This window comes from Eumetopias jubatus, unplaced genomic scaffold, assembly GCF_037043125.1.
Source record: "Eumetopias jubatus isolate StellerSeaLion01/CBP00866 unplaced genomic scaffold, mEumJub1_p1.0 scaffold_1, whole genome shotgun sequence".
Classification (NCBI taxonomy): domain Eukaryota; kingdom Metazoa; phylum Chordata; class Mammalia; order Carnivora; family Otariidae; genus Eumetopias; species Eumetopias jubatus.
In genome coordinates this window covers 57,664,294-57,677,131 of record NW_028274807.1, presented here as the reverse complement: position 1 = coordinate 57,677,131, position 12,838 = coordinate 57,664,294, and the positions used below count along the sequence as shown (strand labels likewise).

At 35.6% G+C, this 12,838-nt stretch overlaps 1 protein-coding gene across 1 annotated transcript in view; it reads left to right on the top strand.

Moving 5' to 3' along the window:
• The window catches only part of SLC9C1 (solute carrier family 9 member C1), a 72,241-nt gene extending 59,749 nt beyond the window's left edge, over positions 1-12,492 (top strand). The window contains exons 21-27 of the mRNA XM_088022900.1: positions 625-723; positions 1,231-1,404; positions 7,240-7,371; positions 7,505-7,690; positions 9,158-9,282; positions 10,159-10,201; positions 12,427-12,492. Coding sequence (XP_087879026.1) covers positions 625-723; positions 1,231-1,404; positions 7,240-7,371; positions 7,505-7,690; positions 9,158-9,282; positions 10,159-10,201; positions 12,427-12,492 — 825 coding nt within the window. The remainder of the gene's footprint in view (positions 1-624; positions 724-1,230; positions 1,405-7,239; positions 7,372-7,504; positions 7,691-9,157; positions 9,283-10,158; positions 10,202-12,426) is intronic.
• Positions 12,493-12,838: the final 346 nt, after the last annotated feature.

Sequence of the window (12,838 nt, the reverse complement as noted above, 5' to 3'; positions counted from 1 at the left end):
ATATTTTGAATGAATGAATTTTTTATTTACTTCATCAGCCATTTAGAGCATAACTATGTGTGAGACGTATATATGCCCTTAGCCTGAATCTGTTCTGATTATTTTCATCCAGATGAAATATTTTTATCTTTCCACTACATTCTTACTCTTATATTAGATTAGTTCTTTTCTAATCCATGTATAAATATCCCATCTGAAGTTATGAAGATCTATGAATATCCCCTTCTTCTCTTTGATATTCATAATTCCTATTTTCTCTTGCAAATTTATCACTAACACAATAAGTTGGATCTTACTGACTGATATTCTAAAATGTAAAAACTTTTATTAAGATGTAAACTTCAGGGGTGCCTGGGTGGCTCAGTTGGTTAAGCGACTGCCTTTGGCTTGGGTCATGATCCTGGAGTCCCGGGATCGAGTCCCACATCGGGCTCCCTGCTCAGCGGGGAGTCCGCTTCTCCCTCTGACCCTCCCCCCTCTCATGCTCTCTCTCTCTCTCTCATTCTCTCTCTCAAATAAATAAATAAATAAATAAAATCTTTTAAAAAAAAGATGTAAACTTCAACATCCTCAACCACTGCTAATATAGTGTTTGTATCTTATATATTTGGTGATATTTTTAAGGAAAGAGCCAAAGTTGTAACATTTGATTGTGGAAATGATATATTTGAAGAAGGTGATGAGCCCGAAGGAATTTATATAATAATATCAGGTATGATAAAGGTAAGTCAAAGTTATTTATAAATGCACTTGGGAACATTAGTTAAAAATTCTATAAAATTGAGAATTCATAGTTTTCTATGTTAAGAACTGCACTGTTCCTCTTTTAGGACAACAGCTACCATCCAATTTTCTTGTTCAAACACAGTGGTTAACATTACCTACCACCTTTTAAGCATTACTTTCCCATAGACAACAAGAAACCATGCAAAGGATCATCTTTAAGATGGAATATTATAAGTTGTTTTCATCTTATGTTTATCTGAATTGGGCATTTAGCCTTTCTAAGGCAGGTATATGTTGGCTGAGTAGAAGGATTCAGAAATATCGCAGGATCTAGGAATGCTTTTGCTAATTTAATAAAATCGCCTTAAAAGGTATAAGTAAGAAGTATCCTCAAAACAGTGTCTACATATTAAAATTGCTAAAACCAAAGGAAAAAAGTAAAAAATTAGAGAGTTTTGGTAATTAACTGGCATATTTTTTTTCTCTTTCTTCATTCCTAAACAGCTTCAAAGATCAAAACCTGGTTTCGGAATTGACCAAATGCTCTGGGAGTCAGAGGAAAAAGATTATCAGCTAATGTACACAGACTTTGCAATCAGTGGGGAAATAATAGGAGAGCTAAACTGTTTAACTAACGAACCCATGATGTGTTCTGCTACCTGCAAAACTGTAGTGGAGGTCAGAAAACATCACCATATGGTCTATTGCAGTATCTTATTAAATATCTAGTATCAAATTTAAGGTTATTTCTGTATTTAGCATATGTTTACAGTCTCATGATAATTTTATTAAAAAATAGGAATAGTAAAGGAATAAAACTTGTTACCAGATTATATTTATCCAGTTTACTGTCCTGGCAAAATGGCTTGCAAAAGTTAACCTACCATATTGAAAAATTTAACCAGAAAAACTGATCAAATGAGGTCTCTCATGGGGAAATTAGAGGACATATTTTAGCTATCAATACCATAATTTGGGGGGCAAGGAAGGGAAAAAGTCAGAGAACTAATATCTATTAATAAAAAAGTTGAGCAAAGTGGTTGGAAGTTTCCCCAGGTACAATGAGGACAAAATTCTCAAAGCAACAGGGGCTATCACTGGCCTAATTTAAACTCAAAAAGAACAATGACTGCAAACAATTGAACCCCATAATATATAAAAATCCATAAGTTGATGATGATACCAAAATTTGTTTAATTTCCAATAAGATTGTTGGGATATTAACTTAATACTCTAAAAATGGATTTTTTTTTAAATAGAAAGAATTCAACATTTATCCTGCCTTTCTTCTATGAACTCTTTCAAGGTTACCAAAAAAAAAAAAAAATGAAGAAATATTCTTCTATACAGAATTCCAGCTAACAAATGTAGAAACAGAGAATTAGAATATCTTCATTTTGCCATCTCAATGAAATAATGGATCTAGGCAACAGCCATCAATTAATGCTAAAACTACTGTGCGCAGTGTTAATGGGAAACTTTATAATGAAAGGACCTAGCTGGCACCACCTAAAAAACAATTGTAGCATCACTAAAAGTTGGACAACTGGGCATCATGTACCTCTGGATATGATACTGCAAAGCTGGCTCTTTGAAAAGATCAACAAAATTGATAAACCTTTAACCAAATTCATAAAAAGAAGAGAGAGAGAGAGAGAGAAAGGATTCAAATAAACAAAATCAGAAATGAAAGAGGAGAAATAACTGACCCCACAGAAATACAAAGGATTGTAAAATAACATTATGAAAAATTTTATGCCAAAAAATTGGACAACCCAGAAGAAATGAATAAATTCCTAGAAACATATAACCTCCCAAAACTGAACCAGGAAGAAATAGAAAATTTGAACAGACCAATTACCAGCAATGAAATTGAACAAGCATCAAAAAACTCCAACAAGCAGAAGTCCAGGACCAGACGGCCTCACAGGTGAATTCAACCAGACATTTAAAGAAGAGTTAATACTTACTCTTCTCAAACTATTCCAAAACCAAAGAGGAAGGAAAGCTTCCAGATTCATTCTTTGAGGTCAGCATTACCCTGTTACCAAAACCAGGTAAAGACACTACAAAAAAGAGAACTATAGGCCAATATCTCTGATGAACATTAAGATACCTACCCATAGATGCAAAATTCATCAACAATATATTAGCAAACAGAATCCAACAATACATTAAAAAAAATCATTCACCACTATTGAATGACACTTATTCCCAGGATGCAAAGGTCAATATTTACAAATCAGTCAATGTGACGCATCACATCAATAAGAGAAAGGATAAGAACCATATGATCATTTCAATAGATGCAGAAAAGGCATTTGACAAAGTACAACATCCATTCATGATAAAAACCCTCAACAAAGTAGATTTAGAGGGCACATGCCTCAACAAAATAAAGGCTGTATGTAAAAAACCCACAGCTACCATCATACTCAATGGTGAAAAGCTGAGAGCTTTTCCCCTAAGGTAAGAAACAAGACAAGGATGTCCACTCTCACTGCTTTTATTCAACATAGTACTGCAAGTCTTACCCACAGCAATCGGACAAGAAAAAGAAATAAAACTCATCTAAATTGGTAAGGAAGAAATAAAACTTTCACTCTTTGACATGATATTATATAAAGAAAACTCTAAAGACCACCAAAAAAAAAAAAAATACTAGAACTGATAAATGAATTCAGTAAGGTTGCAGGATATGAGATCAATGTATAGAAATCCACTGCATCTTTATACACTAATAATGAAGCAGCAGAAATAAATTAAGAAAGCAATGTCATTTCCAATTGCACCACAAATAGTAAAGTACCTAGGAATAAATCAAGGAGGTGAAAGATCTGTACTCCAAAAACTATAAAACCTTGATGAAAGAAATTAGATGTCCCATTGTTCATAGGTTGGAAAAACCAATATTGTTAAAAGTGTCCATACTACCGAAAGTAATCTACAGATTTAATGTAATCCCTATCAAAATAACAACAGCATTTTTCACAGAACTAGAACAAACAATCCTAATATGTGTATGGAACCACAAAAAGACCAAAGCAATCTTTTTTTTTACCTTATTTTATTATGTTATGTTAATCACTATACATTACATCATTAGTTTTTGATGTAGTGTTCCATGATTCATTGTTTGCGTACAACACCCAGTGCTCCATTCAGTACATGCCCTCTTTAATACCCATCACCAGGCTAATATAGCCAAAGCAATCTTTAAAAAGAAAAACAAAGCTGTAGGTATCACAATTCCAGATTTCACTTTATATTACAAAGCTGTAGTAAATAAAAACAGCATGGCACAAAAATAGAAACAAATCAGGGGCACCTGAGTGGCTCAGTAGTTAAGCGTCTGCCTTCGGCTCAGGTCATGATCTCAGGGTTCTGGGATAGAGCCCCGCATCAGGCTCCCTGCTCGGCGGGAAGCCTGCCTCTCCCTCTCCCACTCCCCCTGCTTGTGTTCCCTGCGTCTCTCTCTGTGTCTCTCTCTGTGAAATAAATAAATAAAATATTTTAAAAAAGAAAAGAAAAGAAACATAAATCAATGGAACAGAATAGAAAATCCAGAAATAAACCCACAATTATATGGCCAACTAATCTTTGACAAAGGAGACAAGAGTATACAATGGGAAAAAGACAGTCTCTTCAAAAAAGACGTTGGGAAAACAGGGCAGTTACATGCAAAGAAGTGAAAGTGGACTACTTTTTTACACCATACACAAAAATAAACTCAAAATGGATTAAGGACCTAAATGGGAGACCTGAAACTATAAAAATCTTAGAATAGGGGTGCCTGGCTGGCTTAGTCAGTAGAGCATGTGACTCTCGATCTTGGGACCATGAGTTCAAGCCCCACATTGTGCATAGAGCTTACCTAAAAAATAAATGAATAAAAAAATGAAAATCCTGGAACAGAGAACAGATGGTAGTTTCTCTGACATCAACCATAACAACATCTTTCTAATTATGTCTCCTGAGGCAAGGGAAACAAAAACAAAAATAAACTATTGGGACTATATCAAAATAAAAAGCTTCTACCCAGCAGAGGAAACAACCAAAAAAACTAAAAGATAACCTATTGAATGCGAGAAGATATTAGCAAATGACATATTTGATAAAAGGTTAGTATCCAAACTATATAAAGAACTTATACAACTCAACACCAAAAAATAATGATGATAATCCAGTTAAAAAATGGGCAGAAGACGTAAACAGACATTTCTCCTAGAAGAATACAAATGGCCAACAAACACATGAAAGGATGCTCATCATCACTTATTATCAGGGAAACGCGAATCAAAACCACAATAAGATATCACCTCACACCCATCGGAATGGCTAAAATCAAAAACTCAAGAAACAAGTGTTGGCAAGGATGTGGAGGAAAAGGAACCCTCATGCACTATTGATAGAGATATAAACTGGTGCAGCTACCGTGGAAGACAGAATGGAGGTGCCTCAAAAAAATTAAGACTAGAACTACCCTAAAGTCCTGTAATCACACTAGTGGGTATTTACCCAAAGAATTTGAAAACAGTAATTTGAAGGGATATATGCACCCTTATGTTTACTACAGCATTATTCACAATAGCCAAATTATGGAAGCAGCCCAAGTGTCCACCAATAGATGAATGGATAAAGAAAATGTGTGTATATACATACATATATATATATATGTATGTATATACACACACATTACATGTATATATATGTATATATACATATATGTAATGGAATATTATTCTTCCATAAAAAAGAATGAAATCTGGCCATTTGCAACAACATGGAAGGATCTAGAGGGTATAATGCTGAATGAAGTAAGTCAGAGAAAGACAAATACCATATGATTTCACTCATATATGGAATTGAAGAAACAAAACAAATGAACAAAGAAAAAAGACAAACCAAAAACAGACTCTTAACTATAGAGAATCAACAGATGGACACCAGAGGGAAAGGGGGTGGGGAGATGGGTGAAATAGGTGACGAGAATTAGGAGTACACTTATCTTGATGAGCACTGGAGTAATATGTGGAATTACTGAATCACTATATTGTACACCTGAAATTAATATAACACTGTGCATTAACTACACTGGAATTAAAATTTAAAAAGAATAATGTTAGATGACATATACTGTCTGACTTGAAGCCTTATTATAAATCTATTATAATCAAGACAAAATGATATTAACTTAAGATAATATAAAATAGTGGAACAGGGAAGAGAATCCAGAAATAGATTCATATATTGTGTATATATGATATTGATATTAATAGTAATGTTATTAATAATGTTATTAATATATAATATATAATAATTAATATTAATATAATAATAATCAATAATAGTATTTTCAACAAATGATCCTGAAAATCTCAAATATCTATATGGGAGCTATGAGCCTTGGCACAAAAATTGACTTGGAATGATGATAGACCTAAACATAAAAATTAGAGCTATAAAAATTCTAAACGGAAACACAAATCTTGAGATAGGCAAAGATTTCTAAGCCAGGACACAAAAAGCACTAACTATAAAAGGAAATACTGATAAATTGAATGTCACTAAACTTAAAATCTTCTGCTTTTTAAAGACACCACAAAGAACATGGAAAAAGCAAACCACAGACAATGGAAACGTGTCACAATATCTTTATCTGAAAAATTACTTGACAATAGAACCTATAAAGAATTCTTACAACTCAAATATAAGAAGACAAAACACCAAATTAAAAATCGGGCAAAGGATTTGAACAAACATTTCACAAAAGAATATACGAATATACAAATGACCAAAAAGCACATGAGGAAGATGCCTGATATCATTAGCTCTCAGAGAAATGCAGATTAAAATCATGATGAGGTATCACCACACACCTACTACATTGGCGAAAAATAAAAATAATGAGTAGCAGATATTGGCAAGGATGTGAAGCAGCTGAAATTTCCATCATGGCTGATGAGAGTGTAAAATGTTACAACCCTTCTAACAGCAGACTGGCAATTTTCTTATAAAGTTAAACACACAATTACCATATTACCCAGCAATCGCACTCATACATACTTACCTATGAGAAATAAAAACCAACATACACAGCATCTTGTATATTCGTAGCAGCTTATTCCTCATAGCCAATAGCCTGCTCATTGTTAGCACTAGCATTTATTGTTATCTAAAAAGTTTGCTCCCCTAAAATTATGTATTTTCAGAAATATTTATATCTTTAGTTTAAAAGTTTCAATTATTTTTGATATGTTGTTTTCTACTTTTGCAGAATCTGTAAGAATAATAATGTCTCATTGGAGGATGTGACATTTTAATATTTAATTTATGATAAGATCACACAAATATTTACTACTATACACATCTTATTAGTTGTCCAGGCAACAACATGAATCTTACAGAATTTAAATTCTTAGCTTTAATGTTATATGTAAATGAGAAAACCTTATATCCTTAAACTATAGGTGTGCAGAAGGAAATATTAAATTTATATCCTCCATTTTTCAGACTTGTTTTATTCCTAAAAATCACTTGTATGAAGCTTTTAAACAATGTTGTCCTCACATTGAATATAAAATGTGGCTAAAACTTGGACTTTCTATTACCGCCAAAAAAATGAGGGAACGTTTGTCTTATGAGGTAAGAGGTGTTTATATATAAACTCATCCTTCTCTCTGAATGGAATTGTATTAAAGTAGTGTTATCAATTAACTCTTTAGGGATTGATGTTAAACTTTATAAACAGTAGACTATGAAATTGTTTTCCTTATAGGATTGGAACTACAAGATGCAGTTAAAACTCTGTAATGTTTGTGTAAAAGATATACCAAAGAACTCCAAAACTGATATCTATGATGAAACTGTGATCTATGTCATCCTCATCAATGGAGCTATAGAAGATTGTCAGTTACGAAAAGCTTATAAGGCACCTTCCTTAATTCCTATAACGTGCTATCAGGTATAGAAATGTTGATTCATGCCTTCCAGTCAATATGCCATATATGTATGAACATAAGAAAAATTGTCACTTTTCCACCTTCCCATCCTCTGCGTTTCCCCTACCATTCCATAAGCACACACACCACATACACCCAGGTCACTGATTGCTTTGGCTCTAAGTAGTCCAAACACCAAGATATTCCTGTTCAATGTCAATGAAGCAGGCCGAGCTGTACATTTGGGCCTTCGTTAGATTTTGGTGCAATTATAAATAGCAACAGGGGGCCTGTAAGTTCATTTACACATTGCAGAAGGACCACTTTCCCTGGACTGTATCAACAGTACTCTAGAAAAGTTTTGCCAGACCCATGCTGAACTGAGTATCAGGGGTATTTGCTCAGCCACTCTGAAAGTGAATATAAGATGAAAGACTTCCCATGTTTAAGCTGTTGAGTCTTCCTGGCAATCAAAATGAGAAGCTGTGCATATGAAGAAAGAAAGAAGGCCGACCCTGTGTGTGTGCATGTGTGTGTGTGTTGGGGTAGAGGAAGAGAGGCACATGTCAGGAGGAATCAGGGGACATACAAAATATAGCTACAAAAAGTAAATTGAAAGAGGGACCTAGAGTCAATTAAATTAGGCATATATTTTTAAAGCAATGAATGTATGGCAGAAACCGTGCTAGACGCTAAAGTGATCAGGACAAATGAGATTTGCGACTTACCCTCAAAAGATGTCTCATCCAAGTGAAAAGAAACACATATATGTTCATGAAACATGTACAGCTATGATAGAAGTACTTAGGAGGTAGATTTGGGACAGGAGAAAAACATGAGGTGGGGATAAGAGGAATCCCAAGATGAGAAAGGGTCATAAGAAAAATTTTCTGAACAGATGCCACTGAAAGGAAGTAAGACATTACACTTAACTATGGTGCTCCCTACCGCTATCCTTGGGTACAATATAACAGAGCTCTACTGTGGGTGCTGATTGGGAAATTAGATGCCCAAGCAAGAGATTCTCAAGGCAACTTAAAACCTGGGCAACTCCGTCTACTCTCATAGGCAGAAAGCCCTGCTTACTGTAGATTTGGGTACCAATGTGATTCAAAGCATATCGAAAACAACCACATGCCGAAGGATTTCTTGAAGTCTACTGTTTTTTAACTTTCTTTTGCCACATAGATAATCTCTCTCGGTGATATTTTAAAGGATCATTAATGATGAACTCTTAATCATTTTTCTCATTTGTAAGAGAAATGAGCAAAACACTTAAAAATCAATGAAAGTACATGGAATGTTGACTTTCAAAAAACCAACATAGTCAGGTATTTTAAGATGTCTATCTAATAGAGACATGTTTACTTTTCATGTAAATTTAGATATTTACATGATATTTAGAGAGGTCCTGAGATAGTAGCTTACCAGAGAAACATTTATTGTATGATATGTACTCAGAAATTAACTTACATTCTGTCAAACTTCAGGTACAAGGCACTGAAGATTTTACAAAGGTAATGATTGTTCAAACTTTGGTTGATGTGAAAAACTTCAGATGGAACACTAGAAAGTATGTACCTTCGCGTAAAGCATCTCTTCCAGTATCATGTGAGTTAGAGTTCTTTGAGTAATTGAGACCTTAATTTCCATTTATAAAATTTTATATATTTATAAAATAGCCATATATATATTTGGAAACTATTGAATGCATTCTACCTAGAGTACTGGAAAAGCATTTTAATTGCCATATTTGATATCTGATGGGGGAATCCAGATTGAGAATATCCGTGTTGTAGTAGGAATTATTCTACATTTCATCTATAAGAATAAACATGCATAATTATCAAAATACCATGGAAAAAATAATGTGGGAATTTTTATTTTTCAAGATTTTATTTATTTATTTTAGAGAGAGCTGGGGTAGGCAGAGGGGTAGGGGGGGGAGGGAGAGAGAGAGAATCTCAAACAGACTCCCCACTGAGAGCAGAGCCCAACTTGGGGCTCGATCTTACAACCCTGAGATCATGACCTGAGCCGAAACAAAGATTTGGAGGTTCAATTGACTGAGCAACCCAGGTGCCCCAATGAGACAATTTTTAGCTCTTCCCCCAAATTAACATATTTTATGTAGCAGTAATAATGGAAATACTGTTGTACTATCGGACTGTTCCAATTACCCACAGGCCTGGCTTTCATTCTCAACACATCTTAACATAAATGTATTCGGGATGATGGGAAAATAGCTCATTTTTTCTTTCTTTCCAAACTTCTTGCACATTTGTTACATAATCTTTATAATAAAAGACTTTTAAGCCTTTTTTTTTAAATGTGACACTTCTTCCCACCAATTGAGATTACCACCAATTTCAGATCAGAGGCCCTGAGTGTGAATGATTTGAACCTGGCCTAATGTGACAGTTGAACTAATAGAAACAGAGCTTTGTTCCAATGCTTGAACTAACACAGTCTTTCTTGAACCAGCTGCAAGCAGACTCTATAAAGAAGACCTTCAATTTGACACAAATATTGAGGTAAATTTAAAGCAGAGTCTTTTTAAAAGCTTTAATTTGGGGAAAAGAGAGTCTGGAATGTACAGAAATTATCAATATGTTTCTCTTAATCTGAAGGAGTTTACCTGTTAATCATTTTGTAGATATTGATATGAACACTGTCTCTTAGTCCAGGGTATAGTGGAAATTGCATTTATATTTTTAGGTAAATATTGATAAATGACAGAGAAAAACAAAGTTCAGAAGATACCAGGATATTTATTTTGAATCACATGCGCCACCACGCACTACTGGGGTGGCTGGCTAGGATTGTCGTGTACATGAGCCCCTCCCACTTCTCTGCCTTGGGCAGAAGTTTTGACTGGTCTGAAGCCTTCATTGCTACCTCAACTACGCATTTGGGATCTTCCAACCTGGAGGCAGTTTGCTCAATTATTCACAATGCCTGTCACAAAGCAGGAGCTCAACAATGAATGTACTAATCTACTCTGCCCCAGGCTAACCTAAGTTATCCAGAAAATCTCATAAATATTGGTTAATTTCATAGTCCCCTATGAACTTGGATAGGTCACTTAGGGATCTTGGGATCTTCAAAACCCTGGGCCAACTTGGCAACAGTTATAAAACACTACAGGGCCCTGGACATGAAAGTAGGGCACAGAGAAATAGGATGGAAGTACCGCACTACACCGGCTTGCTTGTAGACTGAATCCTGGGGAGTTCCAGATGAGGTGGAGAATTTATTTTTAAATCTAGTTTGTGCCGAGCTGGTCATATTACTCCAGGAGGTGCTGATTATAATAACCACGATCTGAGTGATGTCTGCTACAAATACACAAGCCAGAAAATTGTGTTCTTGGTCGTTAAAAATATGTTTTACGTCAAGTCCATTTGCTCTATCAGCACTAGACATAAAACTCTGAGAACACACGTTCTTTCTCCCCTGAACCTCTCAACAAGTGTATGTTGCAAGAAAGGTGATTACAGGTTCTGCTGGGGGAAGTTGAAGGTGTTTCTCTCATGTCTGTCCGGTCTTCACGAGGCCAACACTTGTCTTTAATACCCACTTCCCATCCAGCATAAAGGCAAGAAATTCACCCCCTCCCTAAACATTTTGGAGTCTTTCTGGGGATGTTTTTCCTCAACCTTCCCTGGTTGTTCCTTGTTGCCTAGAACTACTGACTCAATAACAGAGGGGCTGAGAGTATGGGCTCTGGCATGGGACTCCTGGTTTGCTTCCTGGTTCCATCACTTCTTAGCCATGTGAGCTTGGACAGATTTCGTAATCTATTTAAGCATCATTTTCTGCAACTACAAAACTGAGACAGTAACCATACGGACCTCGTGTAGTGCTGCTGTGCAGATTAAAGAAATGAAAAGTACACTGCTTAGTGCTTGGCACATAACAAACAATCCATACACATAATTTCTATTATTCTCTTCTAACCCCTTCTTCACGTTGTAAACTACTTCTCCAAACTTCTCATGCTCCCCAGATACTAATTTTCTAAAAAATACGGATACAGGTACCTCCTCTAATTCTCCCAAACACAGTTGCTGCTGAAGACTAGGAAGTAACAAAGGGAAATTACAATTTAAAAAATGAAGAAGATGAGGAGAACACTTGAGATAAAATATTAGAGGGGGGGGCTTCTAGGGGCCACTGGGTAGCCTATCTTTCCCTTTAGGCTGGACGAGCTGCCAAGCTTGTAGCAGTCAGCTTAATAGCATATTTTGAAGAATGAGGAGGCAGGGAAGCTAATGCTCTCCCTGTACATATTCCCCAAATTGCTGCTTTTTCATAATTTAAAAAAACCTGATTGCATGAGGTTGTTAATATAGAGAAGCGAGAGACATTTCATTAAATGGTAGAAACATCAGCTACTGAGTCTTATAAAGACAATTGTCAAATTGTGTTATTTAGTAAATGCTTTTTCTCCTTGATGTTAGATCCTGGCTATGTTTCTGGGCCAGCTCCCTCCATGCTCCCCCAACCCCTCCTCCTGCCACCACCCCAGAACTGTGGCTTTACCTTCACATAGTATAAAGGCCCATTGCAGCACCCAGCAGCTCTTTACAAAGTGTTTTGGTTCCCAGGATGGGAGTACACAGTGCTGCTGTTGCTAGAAGTCCCAGTCCTCAGTTCCCTGCTCCCTAGACCAGATTTGACACCTGCCCTGCTTTATAAATCTAATCCTTATTAACAGTCTCAGAATTTGACTCCTATCTCCTATCTCAATTTCTAGATTCAACAGCCTACAGGGTTACTTGATAGTATCAAGGAAAAAATGGACATCTATACGGTCGCCTAAATAAGACTTCAGTGAAAATCTGGTAAGCTGCCTCAGTTTTCCTCAACACGATCTGGATCACACCTGTCCCTGGAGATACAAGCTGAAGCCAGAAGTTCATGTGCCCTTTGGTGTGACAATATGAATTATACCCCTTTCCACTAGTCATTATTTGTGATATGATGATTTTCCACTAGCCTGTTGATTCCTCTAATGATACTATTTCTAAATTCTAATTTGGAAAATTAACTCTAAAATAAGATTCCTTTATCTAGAATTCTGAAATAGACTCATGGTTTCCCTCTCTATTCTGCTACTTAATCTCACATGCAGCATGGTCATTTTTCAGGCTGCCATGTACTATGGA